Source organism: Phyllopteryx taeniolatus, chromosome 9 (assembly GCF_024500385.1).
Source record: "Phyllopteryx taeniolatus isolate TA_2022b chromosome 9, UOR_Ptae_1.2, whole genome shotgun sequence".
Lineage (NCBI taxonomy): Eukaryota > Metazoa > Chordata > Actinopteri > Syngnathiformes > Syngnathidae > Phyllopteryx > Phyllopteryx taeniolatus.
The window spans coordinates 5,057,502-5,077,385 of record NC_084510.1 but is presented as its reverse complement, the minus strand read 5'-3'; the positions used below and the strand labels follow the sequence as shown (position 1 = coordinate 5,077,385).

Sequence of the window (19,884 nt, the reverse complement as noted above, 5' to 3'; positions counted from 1 at the left end):
TGACTTTAGTCTACAAATTTCCATAAAAGTGGTGTAAAAATCATATCTTAATATAAAATGCTCCCAACTTTGTACTATTTACTCATAGATCAAGCATATAGAATGACTGTTTAAATTTTAGTCTTGGCAAATCAACTGTTTATGGTTCAATCACATTTCCTGCTGTTTGGGCTTCAAATCAAGACAAACAGTTCTCGAAGTCTCGTAGCTGCACCTTTAAAGTTGACACACTGACACAGAAATCAAGGCATACAATTGGAATATTTCTGCAGAGTTTGTGAAATATCAAAATGGACATTTTTTCTTCAGTTAGAAACAACCCTGAATTGAAGTCAATGGGTTGCAGTACTCTCAAACGCCAGTAAATGGCACCTTGCGTGCATGTTTGAATATTAAGCAAATAGTTCATTGCTGTATTTGCGTTCCATTGTCGATCTGTCCTAGTTTGGCCTTCTCGCAGAGAGGATCCCCAACCCCCTGGCTGCTGTCAGTTGAAACGAAGAGCAGGACTCCTTGATGACTGCAAACCAAGATTTCGAGGCGACCTGCTAATTACTTTTGAGTCCACTTGACCTCCGCCAGGCGTCCTCTCAGTAGCAAACTTACAGCAGGGTGGCCTGGAAGAATGCACCTTATCATGTTGTGGGGGAGGTTTTGGCAACTGGGTCAGAGTCACTACAGTAATAAACAAGCCACAAATTCAACGGTAGTCATAATTGACAGAGACAGCCCTGTGCAGGGCTAATGTTTTGTAAGGTAGAACGTTAATCTCACTGATATGCGGTATGTTAATTTTGCTTGTCTCAGGACCCACGACGTGGCTTCATACTGTGCATCTTTGGCGGAGAGGAAGGTCCGTGTTACAATGTGTTACACTTCATGGGTGCTCGGCTTTCATTTCAGTATGAAATGTCCTATACCTTTGCCATTTCCTGTCTTTTGCTCATACATTTTTACTTCATTTTTTGCCGTCTTCCCGCGGCACCAACCGAGCTGCACTTCTCTTCCACCTTGGTGATGTAAGCGCGTTGTATCACATTAACGCCCGTGCGCGATTTTGCTTTGTGTGATATGTGAGCTTGAATGTGCGGCTAAGTTGTCAACTTGAGGTCTGGGTATTTGGGTTTGTCGATGCTGCCTTCATGAGTGGAAATGGATCTGCTTCTCTGGGGGTAGTCTCAGTCTCCAGAAGAAACCACAAAAACATGCTAGATTTGTTTCTTTTTTTTGAAAACTCGTCGCTAGAAGCATCGGGTAATCACTAAATACAGTAACAAAGTCGTTAAGTTGGCAACATTGAATAGCTGCTTGCTTCAACACATGCCTTTGCTCTGCCCCAGTTGTCATGGTAATGAAAACCTTGCTCTCCATTAGCATGAGACAGAACAAAACCGAGTGATTTCAACCAATGTGCCATGTAGATCATAATGTGCTGCAAATATTTATCGTTTTGTGTATTTTGACAGAATAACATCAAATACATTTTATTAAGACACCTGAGAACTGTTTTAAAATGAAAAAGAAATTGTAAGTCTGCATAGTTCTTGTTTTATCAGCCTGTGGCCTTTTTCCTCCTGAGTGTGTTTTTCACATAAATACATTCACTTAAATATAAAGTAGGGTAGTTGAACCCCACTGCAAGCTTCTGTGCTCGCAAAGTACAACCCCAATTCCAATGAAGTTGGGATGTTGGGTTAAACATAAATAAAAACAGAATACAATGATTTGCAAATCATGTTCAACCTATATTTAATTGAATACACTACAAAGACAAGATATTTAATGTTCAAACTGATAAACTTTTTTTGTTTTTAGCAAATAATCATTAACTTAGAATTTTATGGTTGTAACACGTTGCAAAAAAGCTGGGACAGGGTCATGTTTATCACTGTGTTACATCACCTTTTCTTTTCTTTTCTTTCAGCATTCAATAAACGTTTGGGGACTGAGGACACTAATTGTTGAAGCTTTGTAGGTGGAATTCTTTCCCATTCTTGCTTGATGTACAGCTTCAGCTGTTCAACAGTCCGGGGTCCCCGTTGTCGTATTTTACGTTTCATAATGCGCCACACATTTTCAATGGGAGACAGGTCTGGACTGCAGGCAGGCCAGTCTAGTACCTGCAATCTTTTACTACGAAGCCATGCTGTTGTAACACGTGCAGAATGTGGTTTGGCATTGTCTTGCTGAAATAAGCAGGGGCGTCCACAAAAAAGACGTTGCTTGGATGGCAGCATATGTTTCTCCAAAACCTGTATGTACCTTTCAGCATTAATGGTGCCTTCACAGATGTGCAAGTTACCCATACCATTGGCACTAACACAGCCCCATACCATCACAGATGCTGGCTTTTGAACTTTGCGTCCATAACAGTCCGGATGGTTCTTTTCCTCTTTGGCCCAGAGGACACAACATCCACAATTTCCAAAAACAATTTGAAATGTGGACTCGTCGGACCACAGAACACTTTTTCACTTTGCATCAGTCCATCTTAGATGAGCTCGGGCCCAGAGAAGCCGGCGGCGTTTCTGGGTGTTGTTGATAAATGGCTTTTGCTTTGCATAGTAGAGTTTCAAGTTGCACTTATGGATGTAGCGCCGAATGATATTTACTGAAATTGGTTTTCTGAAGTTGCGGCACGGTGGCCGACTGGTTAGAGCGTCAGCCTCACAGTTCTGAGGACCTGGGTTCAATCCCCGGCCCCGCCTGTGTGGAGTTTGCATGTTCTCCCCGTGCCTGCGTGGGTTTTCTCCGGGCACTCCGGTTTCCTCCCACATCCCAAAAACATGCATAAATTGGAGACTCTAAATTGCCCGTAGGCATGACTGTGAGTGTGAATGGTTGTTTGTTCCTATGTGCCCTGCGATTGGCTGGCAACCAGTTCAGGGTGTACCCCGCCTCCTGCCCGATGACAGCTGGGATAGGCTCCAGCACGCCCGCGACCCTAGTGAGGAGAAGCGGCTCAGAAAATGGATGGATGGATGGGTTTTCTGAAGTGTTCCTGAGCCCATGTGGTGATATCCTTTACACATTGATGTTGGTTTTTGATGCAGTGCCGCCTGAGGGATCGAAGGTCACGGGCATTCATTGTTGGTTTTCGGCCTTGCCGCTTACATGCAGTGATTTCTCCAGATTCTCTGAACCTTTTGATGATATTATGGACCGTAGATGATGAAATCCCTAAATTCCTTGCAATTGTATGTTGAGGAACATTGTCCTTAAACTGTTCGACTATTTTTCTCACACACTTGTTCACAAAGAGGTGAACCTCTCCCCATCTTTGCTTGTGAATGACTGAGCAATTCAGGGAAGCTCCTTTTATACCCAATCATGGCACCCACCTGTTCCCAATTAGCCTGTTCACCTGTGGGATGTTCCAAACACGTGTTTGATGAGCATTCCTCAACTTTCACAGTCTTTTTTGCCACCTGTCCCAGCTTTTTTGGAACGTGTTGCAGCCATAAAATTCTAAGTTAATGATTATTTGCTAAAAACAATACAGTTTATCAGTTTGAACATTAAATATCTTGTCTTTGTAATGTATTCAATTAAATATAGGTTGAACATGATTTGCAAATAATTGTATTTTGTTTTTATTTATGTTTAACACAACGTCCCAACTTCATTGGAATTGGGGTTGTATTTGAATTTGCATGAGATCATTGCAATTAACAGAGGAAATGGGAATATAATGAGCCCTGGTCCATACGGGCTGCTGTCTGCTGTGTTTATAAGAGGAAGTTAATTATCTTTGTGGTTTACTGGGCTGTTTGTTGCACAGCTTACATCACATCTGTTTTTAAACTGTCGTGTTGTTCAACCACATTAAAGATGCCAGCAAGGAGAAAAAACACATTTCCATATTTCAGTTGTGTGACGAGAAGCCAAGGAAGTCATTCAGTTATGTGACAAAATAAATACAGTACAGTGTTGTTGAATGCCACATGAACTGTGTTCTTTGTGCCTTCTCAGACGTGCTCAGCAACTGTGGAGTGCTGGCGACTTGAGTGTAACATTGGACTGCTGGAGAGAGGAGCCAGCGTTATCTTGAGTGTTCACTCCAGACTTTGGGCAGAGACTTTCCTCGAGGTGAGTCTACAATTTCCTCATCAGGGTAACCTAATCGTATTCCTTTATGTGTACATACTACAGTATGAGGAAAACCCAAAGCCCACTTATACTGCCCTTTGGTGGAGAATGTGAACTCTCACCCCAGATGTAATGCACCACTATGACACATAAACACACCTATAGTATGCCTTTTTTATACGTTTACCCTTCTATCCTATAAATAGTAATTCACAATGTGCAATACAGGCTCATTCTAAAGCTAAGTTGAAAAAGCTAAACAATTTAAGTTGCTTTTGTCTTTTGAACCAAATTCAGCATGCAATTTTAAAAGGTTGTGGAGCAAACCAACAAAAATTCAGAGAGGATTTTTTTTCAATCATACAACTTGTACTTTCAATAATAATTTTGTTTATGTATTAAATGATTAATTAAATAATATATAACTGAGCAAACATCCTTCTAATATATTCTTAAGCACTTTGCAAACAAACACTCTTCTCCCATCATTCTGGAGTAAGTTGAACCACCTACTCATTCTTAAGTTCCAGAGATACGCAGTCAGTAATGATGACTAATCACTATCATTCAGTTTCATATCATATGACATGATTGTGTTTAGATTTATTAGTATACAGTATAGTTTAGGTGTTCATGTGCATCCTTTTTTCTCCTTGTCACCAGAGTGCTTACAAACAGTATGTTTTGGAGTGTTCTGTTCAGTTCACTGTCGACAAGATGCCCCACTCCATTGCTCCAAAATCCAAACAATCTGGATCGAAAAAGGTAAGTCATTTTGGAAGCTCCTTCCACTTACTGTTGTGAGATTGTTCAGTTTATTTGTGCAGACATACGGAAGTCAAAGAGGGATGGCTTTCTGTTGTTCAGGTGGTGACAGCTGTGCTGTGGAACAAAGCAGACAGCTTGTTTTATGTTCCTGTGTGGATTATCATCCTAGCTGTTTTTGCTGGGATGCTTTTACTCTTACTGCTCATATATCTGTTGTACAAGGTAACAATCTTTCGACTCAATTTTCAAGATCACACTGTCAACTATTTTGTGTTGCTACATAATTACTGTATTTGCGCTTAACTGCCACTTCATGGCTCATATAGAATATTGTTAAAACGCTTTTAAAACATCCAAAGCTAACTTTATTTTGAATTTAGGGTTTTGAAGTACAGGTGCATACTGTCCATCCATCCATCCATTTTCTGAGCCGCTTCTCCTCACTAGGGTCGCGGGCGTGCTGGAGCCTATCCCAGCTATCATCGGGCAGGAGGCGGGGTACACCCTGAACTGGTTGCCAGCCAATCGCAGGGCACATAGGAACAAACAACCATTCGCACTCACAGTCATGCCTACGGGCAATTTAAAGTCTCCAATGAATGCATGTTTTTGGGATGTGGGAGGAAACCGGAGTGCCCGGAAAAAAAACCCACGCAGGCACGGGGAGAACATGCAAACTCCACACAGGCGGGGCCGGGGATTGAACCCGGGTCCTCAGAACTGTGAGGCTGACGCTCTAACCAGTCGGCCACCGTGCCGCCAGGTGCATACTGTACAAATGCTAATGTGCTTGTGACCGAAACATATCTCTTCCAAATACTACTTTTCAACAGTAGCTAAGATGGTAAACAAACATAACTGACACTAACATTAACTGATGCGATGGGCAATAATAAAAAAAACAAAAAACAACAACTTTCAACAGTACAGTGTATAAAGTGTTGTTTTTACTCTGAATGCACGGACTGACTGAATTAAAGATAAAATGATCGGCAATAGTAATGATGTATACTTTTCAGAAGTACAGTATATTCCATCCATCCATTTTCTGAGCCGCTTCTCCTCACTAGGGTCACGGGCGTGCTGGAGCCTATCCCAGCTGTCATCGGGCAGGAGGCGGGGTACACCCTGAACTGGTTGCCAGCCAATTGCAGGGCACATAGGAACAAACAACCATTCGCACTTACAGTCATGCCTACGGGCAATTTAGAGTCTCCAATTCATGCATGTTTTTGGGATGTGGGAGGAAACCGGAGTGCCCGGAGAAAACCCACGCAGGCACGGGGAGAACATGCAAACTCCACACAGGCGGGGCCGGGGATTGAACCCGGGTCCTCAGAACTGTGAGGCTGATGCTCTAACCAGTCGTCCACCGTGCCGCAGTACAGTATATTGAATGTTTTTATTGTAACCCACCGCAGCTGTACTGTAACATAACACCATTTAAGTTATAAGCAGTATTATTTATTACAAAGGCAATATTTTGTTTCAAATTAAACAAATGTGTTAATTTGTTGTCATTATTTATTCCTCCAGATGGGCTTCTTCAAAAGGTCAGATCCATATGGTACCACCATGGAGAAGGCCCAGCTCAGACCCCAGGCGTCATCAGAAGCCTAAATCCAAAATGGAGCAGCTGTTCAACGCCACTGGGATATTATCACATGCAGTACCTAAATTATTATGAGACTTACTAATGATGAGCAATAGTTGTTGGTGGACATTTTTGGGTGTTGGATCACTGGACTACGGATGACCTGGTGCTGCACTAAAATCTAAACCACAAAGATGAGGAGGCCGTGCAGTTAACGAGGCACAGCTGTTGTTGACATTCATTTTGTTCAATCAGAATATGAACATGTGATATGGATATTCTTCAGAGAAAACCACTTCTGAAAGGATACTAAATTTTGTCTGTGTCACACAAGAGAGAATAGGAAGAATTTAAAAGTATCAGTGTGTTGCATTGAGAACTTTTTTGTCTGACCGTGTGGTTATATTGCATACAGCTTTGAGTTTGTTACATAATGGATAGTCTTCAGATCTTTGCTAAGGGAGTCATTAGTGAATGCAGTGGGTGGTGCTCCATGTCGGGAGTGTGAAAAAAAAAAAGGAAGCTTAAATAATAAATGTTACAAGGCTATTTCATGGCAAATCTCCCCGGTCTGCCTGTTAACAAATATACGTGTTGCACGTGGTCACAGTTGAGAAGTTCTGGATTCAATCCGTGGTTCAGCAGTTTTGCATGATCTTCCCGTGCTCGGGCTTCCTCCCACAGTCCAAAAACATGCATGTTGGGTTAATTGAAGCTTCAAAATTGTCCACGAGTGAGAATGCGAGTGGAAGTGTTTTTTTTTTTGTTTATACAGTATATGCCTTGTGATTGGCTGGTGTGCAGTCCAGGGTGTATACCCCATCAGCTCAGTGGCGACCTGAATAAGAAAAAAGAAATGGATGGCTGGATGTTGCATACATATCAACAGCTTAAAAATCCAATTACAGTCACAACTAGCTTCATAAACCAAGCTACAGTAAATGTCTGAAAAGAGCATTTTCTTCTGTTTTTCCTGCTCAACCAATGATACACACTGGTCCTTTACAGGCCTTTTTCAGTCCAGGAAACACAAACAAAAGGCACTAATGCTCTGGTATTTCTTCTCTCTGAAAAAATTAAGTCAAATTTGTAATTTAAGTTTCAGTTTGGTATTTCTTTGATGTCACTGGTGTTACTTGTAAAAGAATTTCATACCAATAATGGCGCTGTCGTTATTTATGCCACGGTGTCATTATGTTATGTACTGTACTTCCTGCAGGACAATCCTGATCAAACTGCAATTTCTAACTTGAAAATGTCCTCTCCCATATTGGGGGGTACTTTGTGTGTATTGTAATTGTATTTGTATGATGTTTATATCTTGACTCAGAATAAAGCCTAATTTTCTATACCCATCCTAATTTGACATGATGTCTTGGGTTGGAGGGATAAGCAGAAATAAATATAAATGACTAAATGTACTGTACGTATAGGGTGTGTTATAATTCATCATTGTATCATTACCGGTATATACCATTGTATATACCACAGCATGATTATTGCACAGGTCTGCCTTAGGCTGGCCACAATAAAAGGCCGCTCTGAAATGTGCAGTTTTGCTTTATTGTAGGGGTCTGGGGGGTCAGAAAACCAGTCAGTATCTTTACCTCACGCAGTGAAAAGCACGTCTTTCGCATAGAGTTGATCAGGTTGTTGATTGTGGCCAGTGGAATGTTGGTCCACCCCTCTTCAATGGCTGTGCGAAGTTGCTGGATATTGGCAGGAACTGGAACACGCTGTCGTATCCACCGATCCAGAGCATCCCAAACATGCTCAATGGGTGACATGTCCGGGGAGTATGCTGGCCATGCAAGAACTGGGATGTTTTCGGCTTCCAGGAATTGTGTACAGATCCTTGCAACATGGGGCCGTGCATTATCATGCTGCAACATGAGGTGATGGTCGTGGATGAATGGCACAAAAATGGGCCTCAGGATCTCGTCACGGTATATCTGTGCATTCAAAATGCCATCAATAAAATGCACCTGTGTTCGTTGCCCACAACATACGCCTGCCCATACTATAACCCCACCGTCACCATGGTCCACTCGATCCACAACGTTGACATCAGCAAACCGCTCACCCAAACGAAGCCACTTATGCAGTCTGCCATCTGCCCTGAACACTGCAAACCGGGATTCATCCGTGAAGAGAACACCTCTCCAACGTGCCAGACACCATCAAATGTGAGCATTCGCCCACACTCAGTTACGACGACGAACTGCAGTCAGGTCGAGTCCCCGATGAGGACGACGAGTATGCAGATGAGCTTCCCTGAGATGGTTTCTGACAGTTTGTGCATAAATTCTTTGGTTATGCAAACCGATTGTTGCAGCAGCTGTCTGGCTGGTCTCAGACGATCTTGGAGGTGAACATGCTGGATGTGGAGGTCCTGCGCTGGCGTGGTTACACGTGGTCTGCGGTTGTGTGGCCGGCTAGATGTACTGCCAAATTGTCTGAAACGCCTTTGGAGACGGCTTATGGTAGAGAAATGAACATTCAATTCACGAGCAACAGCTCTGTTGGACATTCCTGCAGTCAGCCTGCCAATTGCACACTCCCTCAGAACTTGCGACATCTGAGGCATTGTGCTGTGTGATAAAAGTGCACATTTCAGAGTGGCCTTTATTTTGGCTAGCCTAAGGCACACCTGTGCAATAATCATGCTGTCTAATCAGCATCTTGATATGCCACACCTGTATCGATCTATCTATTGTAGCGTACATTGGTTTTGGATAAAATCGTAATTAATTTTGGAAAAGAATACGCCGGAAGAGAACGCCTGGGTTTACTTCCGGTGTCCTTTGACATATGTTTTAACGTTACAATCAAACTATCTTTGTCTCGAAAAGAGTCACCACGTCTCTTTTTATTTGTGTAAACTTTAGGAAAAGCGATGAAAAACCTGGATCAATCTCAGTAATTTAGAAGGCTGCTACATGAATGAAATACGAGTTCTCGATTACAGCGGTTTCAATATTAAACTTAAACACACACAAAACACAATAGGAAGTGGAATTTAAAAAAAAAATGTAATGAAATCTAAAAGGGGGAACTATGGTGTAACATACAGAGGGACTCTACCACAAAATGATAAAAAAAATAATGGTAATAGAAAGAAAATAGGCATACGTAAAGAAAAATAGGATATTGTGTGTTGCTGGACTAAAAAGTAGCGTGAATAGGTTACAGCGTGTAGCGGAAGTAAAAAGTTGGAACTTGGGTGAAGCTAATATTTTAACCCAAAATTATTAGGCACTAATTTTGTACATTCTGGCAACGATTGCCATAGTCTACTTACGACCGTAGATCAGTTGGCTCTGGGGATCGTCTGTCTCCGAGCATCGCAGGAGGAAAGGAAGCAGGTTTAGTTGAAGGAGAAGATGCACAAAAAGTAAAAACAAAAAAGGGAAAAAGAAGTTGTTCTTCACGCATTCGGTGGGAGAATACGACCGTTTCTCTTCCTGGCTTTTTCATGGACCCGCTGGTAGATCAGAGAGTTCACGCTTGGCTGGAAGCGTAACTAACTTTTATCAGCAGCTTCTCTGATTGCCTGGCGGTGGTTAAGTAGAGGCCGGGAAGCCGAGTCGCCATCCGCCGCTCCACAGTTGGAGAGATGTTAGCTAGGAGGAACAGAGAGCCAAGAGCCAAGAAGAGACAAGAGAGAAGGTGGAAGTCAAAGGGTTAAATACCCGGGGGGCGTGTCTAAGGGACAGGGGAAGTGAAGAAGACCACGCCCATCGACTCGAATTTAGTCTACAATTTGGCTAATAAAAGAAATGGGTTCACAAATCACATATTAATCTAAAATAGTCCCAACTTTGTACTCTAACTCATAGATCAAGCACATATATTGATTGTCTAAACTTTAGTCTTGGCAAATCAACTAATTGTTCAATATGGAGCGGACATGCTCCCCGCAAACTGAGGTTACACAGTGGCGTGATAAACTGCATTCTTCCAAGCGGCCCTGCTGTTAGACTGCCCCCAAGGAGACTCCTCGTGGACCCAAAACTAATTAACATTTACCCTCAAAGTCTGAAGTACCAAGCAGCAAAAGCCAGATGTTTCCACCGGACCACCTGTATGGGAATAGGAACAATTGCTGGGACAAGGTGACACCCGCTGGCGTCGAGAGGAACTGCAAAGTCGAACTGGGGGGAACTCTCATTTGAAGTTTAACCAAGAATAAATGTCAGTTTTGATATTTCACAAACTGCAGAAATTTTCCAAATGTTTGCCTTGATGTCTGTGTCAGTGTGTCAACTTAACAAGTGCAAGTGTGAGGATTTGACAATTGTTTGTCTTGATTTGACTCCAAGCAGCATGAAATGTGATTTGAACCACAAGCAGTTGATTTGCCAAAACTAAAGTATAAACAGTCAGTCTTATATGCTTGACCTCTGAGTAAAGAGAGTAGCAAGTTGAGATTATTTTATATGAATATATGATTTTAACCCAATTTTATCAAATTTGTAGACAAGATTCAAGCTGAGGGTTATGGTCTTCTCCTTCCCAGTCACGGGGTGGCCCGCCTCTTTGTTTTGTTCGGGCACACGGCTCGGAAACCGCAAACCTTGAGGATGGAGACTTGGCTTCCCAGCCTATCCGTGGGCCACCGCTGGGCGATCAGAGCAGCTGCTCCTAAGGTACCAGCCAAGCATCATCGCTCTGATATTGCCAGCAAGCCACAAAAAAAGGCAGGAAGAGACATGGTCATTTTCCCCTTATGAGGCGTGACGACCAACCATTTTTCATCTTCTGCCTCTTTTGTTTCTTGTTTTATTTTTCTACATCTTTTTCGTCTTCAACCAAATCTGTCTCCTTGCTCCCTGAGACGTGCCCAGAGAGAGACTACCACCCACCAGCTTGAACCTATGCTCGTGAGTAGACACGGCAAGCTTTTGCCAGACTGTACAATATAAGTGCCTAATAATTTCGGGGAAATTACTAGCTTCAGACAAAATCTCAACTTTGTCCTCTCTCTGTCTCCCATCTGCGCTGGACGCAGTAAACGCTCACGTTTCCAACTTTAGTCCACACAATGTTCTATTTCCCTTTTCGTATGCCTATTTTCCTTCTTTTTATCATTATTAGTGTTATTTTATTTCTTTAGCGTGACCCCCTTTGTGTATTTCTATATCCCTTGTGGATGTCATTAAATATACTATAAAATTCCACTTTTGGTTGTATTTTGTGTGTGTTCTGAGTTTAAGTAAACCTCTGTGTAACAACAACAAAGTGTAACAACCTTCAGATTACGAGACTGATAAAAAGGTTTTTCGTCCCTTTCCCTAAATTTTATCCACATAAAAAGTGACGTAGTGTCCCTGTTGGATTTATCTTACCCAACATTATAAAAAATAGACACAAAAGGAATGAAGACGCTGGTTTCTTTTTCTCATGAGGAGGGATTGTTCAGATCACAGCCTCTCAACACGCTCTAACCAATCTCTCCCGTCGCTCCTGCATTTATTTGAAAATAGGAGGGTTTTTCCCAGACATAATGTTCTAAACAATAAGACACAACACAAAACATTGGACCAACACCTGTCACGTCCCCGACCACATCCGATCACGTCCTTGGTCCAGGCGCCCTTCCATCGGATGATGCTGAGTCATCTTTTTGAAGGCGAGACATCTAAAATCGTCCATAATACTAATGCAAGCTAAGCAAATAAATGATAACTTCTAGAATATATTTAACATTTCCCTCCTGTTTATCATGTATTTGCACAAATTCTCATATCATCTTACAGTCACTTCATTTCGATTTTTAACTGTAGAATCATTTTTATGAAACAAATACATTTACACTCAGAGTAAACTTGTCATACATGAATGTTGTAGTTTAAACATCGTAATCACCTGGATCAGGAAACAAATCAGGTAAAACAACATCATCATCATCATCATCGTCATTATTATCAACCTCCAATAAAGGATAAATCTGCTCCATACAGTTCCATGTGGGTTATGGCTGTGGTGATTAATTTACTGATTAATGCCCGAATGCATGGGATACAACAACATCCACACAATGTCAGAATGGCTGCAAAAACAGCAATTGATATCAATATTGGTGAAATTAGGGTTTTATATTTACCAAAAACGTCCATTCAGCTGTTCCACAAGGAGTGTTGATTGAGGGTCCGTAGACCATCGATGGCTCTGGTCAAGCTGCCATCTGAAGCAGTATTGTTTGTTCTCCAAACATACCGCAAACACCTCCCTCTCTTGCGAGGAGCATGTCGACAGCTATGCGGTCTTTGGAACGTCCTTGAGCTGCTCGTGCACAGCTTCCAACCCACTCTGAGTCCAATTTCCTAATCTCTGTACATTGAAGTGGATATAGTTTATCCCATCAACATTTTTATTAATCGTACACCAACAGCATATGAAGTATTCAAATCCTCCTGCAACTTGGTCAGCTAATTTGTATTGATTAGGAACCCCACGAGGAACACCATGTATGTTTTATGTTGGATAATTTTGCCTCTGCCAGGATAAATCTCTTTTTTGTCAAGTATGTCCAAAACACACAAGGAATTTGTCTCCGGTAGTTGGAGCCGCTCTAGTACAACAGACAGTCAATTTACAGAACACTTTGGAGACATAAAGACATTGACAAAAAACAATTGTGCAAAAAGATGCAGTCCTCTAGCAGCAGTTTGAATGACTAATATCGCAATAGTCCGGTGCAAAGACCATTGTGCAAAGGCCGCTGAGACTTCAAGGAGTGTATGCGGTTTAAAGGAATGCAGCCCTATGGGGGGCACAAGTCAGTGCAAACTGTAGGCCGGTCCCAAGCCCGGATAAATGCAGAGGGTTGCGTCAGGAAGGGCATCCGGCTTAAAACCTTGCCAAACAAATATGAGCGTTCATCCAAAGAATTCCATACCGGATCGGTCGTGGCCCGGGTTAACAACGTCCGCCACCGGCACCGTCAACCTGCAGGGCGCTGTTGGAAATTCAGCTACTGTGGGTCGAAGTCGAAGTCAAAGAAGAAGAAGAAGAGGTGGAAAGCGGGTTCTTCGGCAGAAAGAGAAGAGGAAAACACAGAGAACTGAACTGAATGTGGGGACTTTGAATGTTGGGACTATGACAGGAAAATCTCGGGAGTTGGTTGACATGATGATTAGGAGAAAGGTTGATATATTGTGTGTCCAGGAGACCAGGTGGAAAGGCAGTAAGGCTAGAAGTTTAGGGGCAGGGTTTAAATTATTTTACCATGGTGTAGATGGGAAGAGAAATGGAGTCGGGGTTATTTTAAAAGAAGAGTTGGCTAAGAATGTCTTGGAGGTGAAAAGAGTATCAGATCGAGTGATGAGGCTGAAATTTGAAATTGAGGGTGTTATGTGTAATGTGATTAGTGGCTATGCCCCACAGGTAGGATGTGACCTAGAGGTGAAAGAGAAATTCTGGAAGGAGCTAGATGATGTAGTTCTGAGCATCCCAGACAGAGAGAGAGTCGTAATTGGTGCAGATTGTAATGGACATGTTGGTGAAGGTAATAGGGGTGATGAAGAAGTGATGGGTAAGTACGGCATCCAGGAAAGGAACTTGGAGGGACAGATGGTGGTAGACTTTGCAACAAGGATGCAAATGGCTGTAGTGAACACTTTTTTCCAGAAGAGGCACGAACATAGGGTGACTTACAAGAGCGGAGGTAGAAGCACACAGGTGGATTACATCTTGTGCAGACGATGTAATCTGAAGGAGGTTACCAACTGTAAGGTAGTGGTAGGGGAGAGTGTGGCTAGACAGCATAGGATGGTGGTGTGTAAGATGACTCTGATGGTGGGGAGGAAAATTAGGAAGACAAAGGCAGAGAAGAGAACCATGTGGTGGAAGCTGAGACAGGACGAGTGTTGTGCAGCTTTTCGGGAAGAGGTGATACAGGCTCTCGGTGGACGGGAAGAGCTTCCAGAAGACTGGACCACTGCAGCCAAGGTGATCAGAGAAGCAGGCAGGAGAGTACTTGGTGTATCTTCTGGCAGGAAAGGAGAGAAGGAGACTTGGTGGTGGAACCTCACAGTACAGGAAATCATACAAGGAAAACGGTTAGCTAAGAAGAAGTGGGACACTGAGAGGACCGAGGAGAGGCGAAAGGAATACATTGAGATGCGACACAGGGCAAAGGTAGAGGTGGCAAAGGCAAAACAAGAGGCATATGATGACATGTATGGCAGGTTGGACACTAAAGAAGGAGAAAAGGATCTATACAGGCTGGCCAGACAGAGGGATAGAGATGGGAAGGATGTGCAGCAGGTTAGGGTGATTAAGGATAGAGATGGAAATATGTTGACTGGTGCCAGCAGTGTGCTAGGTAGATGGAAAGAATACTTCGAGGAGTTGATGAATGAGGAAAATGATAGAGAAGGGAGAGTAGAAGAGGCAAGTGTGGTGGACCAGGAAGTGGCAATGATTAGTAAGGGGGAAGTTAGAAAGGCATTAAAGAGAATGAAAAATGGAAAGGCAGTTGGTCCTGATGACATTCCTGTGGAGGTATGGAAGCATCTAGGAGAGGTGGCTGTGGAGTTTTTGACCAGCTTGTTCAATAGAATTCTAGTGCGAGAGAAGATGCCTGAGGAATGGAGGAAAAGTGTACTGGTGCCCATTTTTAAGAACAAAGGTGATGTGCAGAGCTGTGGCAACTATAGAGGAATAAAGTTGATGAGCCACACAATGAAGTTATGGGAAAGAGTAGTGGAGGCTAGACTCAGGACAGAAGTGAGTATTTGCGAGCAACAGTATGGTTTCATGCCTAGAAAGAGTACCACAGATGCATTATTTGCCTTGAGGATGTTGATGGAAAAGTACAGAGAAGGTCAGAAGGAGCTACATTGTGTCTTTGGAGATCTAGAGAAAGCCTATGACAGAGTACCCAGAGAGGAACTGTGGTACTGCATGCGGAAGTCTGGAGTGGCAGAGAAGTATGTTAGAATAATACAGGACATGTACGAGGGCAGCAGAACAGCGGTGAGGTGTGCTGTCGGTGTGACAGAAGAATTTAAGGTGGACGTGGGACTGCATCAGGGATCAGCCCTGAGCCCCTTCCTTTTTGTAGTGGTGATGGATAGGCTGACAGATGAGGTTAGACTGGAATCCCCGTGGACCATGATGTTTGCAGATGACATTGTGATCTGCAGTGAAAGCAGGGAGCAGCTGGAGGAACAGTTAGAAAGATGGAGGCATGCACTGGAAAGCAGAGGAATGAAGATTAGCCGAAGTAAAACAGAATATATGTGCATGAATGAGAGGGGTGGTGGGGGAAAAATGAGGCTACAGGGAGAAGAGATGGCAAGGGTAGAGGACTTTAAATACTTGGGGTCAACCGTCCAGAGCAATGGTGAGTGTGGTCAGGAAGTGAAGAAACGGGTCCAAGCAGGTTGGAACGGGTGGAGGAAGGTGTCAGGTGTGTTATGTGACAGAAGAGTCTCTGCTAGGATGAAGGGCAAAGTTTATAAAACAGTGGTGAGGCCAGCCATGATGTATGGATTAGAGACAGTGGCACTGAAGAGAAAACAGGAAGCAGAGCTGGAGGTGGCGGAAATGAAGATGTTGAGGTTCGCTCTCGGAGTGACCAGGTTGGATAAAATTAGAAATGAGCTAATCAGAGGGACAGCCAAGGTTCGATGTTTTGGAGACAAAGTTAGAGAGAGCAGACTTCAATGGTTTGGACACGTCCAGAGGAGAGAGAGTGAGTATATTGGTAGAAGGATGATGAGGATGGAGCTGCCAGGCAAGAGAGCTAGAGGAAGACCAAAGAGAAGGTTGATGGATGTCGTGAGGGAAGACATGATGGCAGTTGGTGTTCGAGAGGAGGATGCAGGAGATAGGCTCTCATGGAAAAGGATGACGCGCTGTGGCGACCCCTAACGGGACAAGCCGAAAGGAAAAGAAGAAGAAGATGCGGTTTAAAGTGACGGGTAGTGCGATAATCTGGGACAATGGTTGTGCAAATGTTGCAGATGCTCCTCAATCAGTGTGCAAATGGAATAATACAATCTTGTGATAATTATGCAGGAACTATGCGCAACAAAGGCCTGGGACCCATGCAAACAACACAATCTTTTCTCGCTACATTTGCTGCTTGTTCCATCAATAGTAACCAATTGTTATTTTGTCCTGAAACTCCTGTGACAACAAGGACAACATCAGTAGTTATGTTGTTAACCATTCAAATTTGTCCACCTTTCTTTGAAGTTTTCAATGGCATTTTTGGTTTAACACGGTTCCTATAACACAATACTACTTGGAAGTGGGGATCTTTTCCACCAGAATAGGCCCACAAGCTCACTATCAAACACATTGGGTGACTTGATTTGTATTTCAATATTAAACTATGGGCCGTTTTGCTTAGGTTAAACTTCTTTCTATGTTCTTTTGCTGTTTTTTTTTTTTTTTTTTTTTGACCAACTGGACCAATCATAACCTGTTTCACCAATAAGGTGTTCCCATTCAAAACCTATAGTTGCATACCAGTCATATCTAAATCCCCAATTCTGCCCATTCTCTTGAGCATCATTGGTGAGAGCCGCATATGGAATTATGATTAAAGCAGCTTGATTTTGGGGGGCACAAAATATTAAACCGTTTTGCCGCGTTTGGAGGCCATGCCCACAGTTCTGATCATCAACTGTACTCCTTTTGACACGAGTTAATGATTCAAATTTTTTTATTATTGGGTTTGTCATATTGGTCCAGTTGGTAGGTGATTTTCTATCAAAAAAATGGGTTTTATCATTGAGGGTGGGACGTCCCATGTACCACAAAAACAAAACCAACACCATAGTAGCCAAAGTTGCTACGTAACAATTTATCGAATCTCATAACCAACGTGGGTGTGCCTTTCTGCTGAGTTCTCACTAAAAGGGTTGGTGTCTTTTTTCTTCACTGACCAGCAAGCGTTTTCAGAATCTACACATCTGCTCCCGCTCCGTTATCAGACTTTTGCTCACCTTCCCTATTTGAGTACTCAGCTGAAATGACTCTTTTACAGTGTGTTAAATGAACCCACGTGTTTCTTTCTGCTATTTTTTAGGGCTGTAAAGTGTCAATCTATCTGTGCCACCATCCCTCCGGTTGAGACATGTGACACAGCATGTCTCAATATAGCAGCCCATTTGAATAGGTTTTTTTTTTTTTTTCCTGTGCTAATGTAAATTTCATTTTGTAGTTTTGCACTTTGTTTTTCCCAATAATTGCGGTCTTGTTGTGGAATACTCATATTGGCTATCAGTATAGATTGTACCATCTTTATTTATCATTAGTTTGCATGCCTCGATTAATGCTGCTAATTCAGCAGCTTGTTCAGCCAATTCCTGTCAATCATGCTGCGTGCCTTCGTCAAGTAAGGGTATTAGTGTGGCTGGATTTAAGGTTGTGCATCGCTCAACAGTCAAATGTGGTTGTGATAGCAAGATGGCAATGCAAGATAAATGTCTTGCAGGTGATAAAAACGCCATATTGGTTTGCAATAGGAGAGCAGACACTGTATGTGGGACCTTTAGGGTGAACTGCTCTCTAGTTGAAAAATAAGCTATTGGTCTTAGCTTATCACCGTATTGTTGTGTAAGTACGGAGGTCATGCAATAGCTTTTACAATCTACCATTTGAATGAATGTTTTATCATTAAATTTGGAAGGCCTAGCGCAGGACTGGACACAAAATGTTGTTTAATGTCACAGAAGACCTTTTCTGCCTCTGTACTCCATTAAACAGGTGATGTCATTTTAAGGTTGTTTTCATACATTAATTTTGACAATGGTGCAACAATTTCTGCATAGTTTGGAATCCATGCTCTACAATAATTTGTCAGACCTAAAAATTATTATTATATGTTTCTTCGTCTGTGGTTTAGGATTTTTTAAGACTATAGCTCTCCTGTCTTCTAATTAGTCTTTCCTCCTATACTTAAATTATGGCCTAGTTATTTAACTTGTCTTTTACATCATTGCAATTTATTTTTGTTAACTTTATGTCCCTCTTCTGTTAGATGATGCAGTAAGGTCAATGAATCTTTGCATGTCTCTCCATCTGTAGATGCCAGAAGACATGCGTGTTGTCATAACTTGTGAATAAATAGTTGGACTTTCACAGTAACCTTCGGTAATCTAGTAAATGTATATATATATTTTTTTTTTCTCAAATGTGAATGCAAACCAAAATTGACTGTTATTTTCTATTGGTACTGAAAAGAATGCATTACTGCATTAATGCATTAATGTCCACTACTGTAAACACAGTAGCGTCTGGTCTTAATGAATTTAACAATGTGCGTGGGTTTGGTACGCATGCTCTGTATTACTGCAGCTCATCACATTCTTTTTTATCTTCTATTTTTGTGATAAGCTGCAAGGCTGCAGACAACAGGGCCTTTCCCACGTTTAACGGTGGCTTGTCTTTTATTTTTTATATAATTTGATTCCTGCAACGCGGCTATTTTTTGTGTATTTAACCAACCATTAAAGCCGTGTTCGGTTATCCCTGTCTCTAAATATTAAATTTTATCAGGATCCTGTTTTTTTTTTTTTCTTTTAAATTTAATTTAATGAACCTCCAACCTTTACACTGCAGTGTATTCCTGTTTTTTATTTTACTACTTCCTTTCCCCATTTGAAAGAATTTGGTTCAGTGTAATACTACCTAGGGTAGTCTAGAACACTGTTTCTTTTCAGTAGGACGGTGATTCAAATTTACTTTCTGTGGTAATTCTCACTTCAACTCTTTCGAGTGGAGAATTCTTGCCTTTGCATCCACAAAAGTCCACCGTTTACTTTCCCACTGTTTTGGTATGGAATGAAAAACCTAGTGGTTTCCCATTTCCCATTTACACTCTCATTCAAACAGTTTTCATTCACACTGGCTCGTCAGAGGACTCCGCCGTCCCATATGGAATTTAACTACGTCTGTCAACAGCTCATTAGAGGACTCCGCCGTCCTATACGGAATTTAACTACGACGCCACGAAACTTTCCTAGTTTCTTTATTCATTAAACACGGAATTTAAGTACGTACAGGACTCCGCCGTCCTCGCGGAATATGTGGACTCCGGCGTCCTTTTTCCTAAAATTTTTTTTAAATTTAACTCACCAGTCGTCTTCAATCCTGTGGATTGTCGTCAACCTTCAGATCCCAGTTGAGGAGAACGAAGACCAGTCCCGTAAAGGGTCTTACTTGCCGTGGCCACGGTCTCTTAACTGGAAGTCGGCTCCACAACTGGAATCCTCGGGTGTGTTGACATCCGGCTCGAAGGACAAATTTAATGTTGGATTTATCTTACCCAACATTATAAAAAATAGACACAAAAGGAATGAAGACGCTGGTTTCTTTTTCTCATGAGGAGGGCGTATGGGAGATTGTTCAGATCACAGCCTCTCAACACGCTCTAACCAATCTCTCCCGTCGCTCCTGCATTTATTTGAAAA

General features: G+C 42.3%; 1 protein-coding gene across 6 annotated transcripts in view; it reads left to right on the top strand.

Annotated features, from left to right (window-relative positions):
* Positions 1–7,807, top strand: part of LOC133483525 (integrin alpha-5-like) — a 63,818-nt gene extending 56,011 nt beyond the window's left edge. For 5 of the 6 annotated variants that reach the window (XM_061784875.1, XM_061784877.1, XM_061784874.1 and 2 more), the window contains 4 exons: positions 3,973–4,089; positions 4,753–4,854; positions 4,957–5,079; positions 6,394–7,807. In XM_061784875.1, coding sequence (XP_061640859.1) covers positions 3,973–4,089; positions 4,753–4,854; positions 4,957–5,079; positions 6,394–6,477 — 426 coding nt within the window. In that variant the 3' untranslated portion in view covers positions 6,478–7,807. The remainder of the gene's footprint in view (positions 1–3,972; positions 4,090–4,752; positions 4,855–4,956; positions 5,080–6,393) is intronic. The other variant, XM_061784878.1, reaches the window with a different exon arrangement.
* The last annotated feature ends 12,077 nt before the right edge of the window (positions 7,808–19,884 follow it).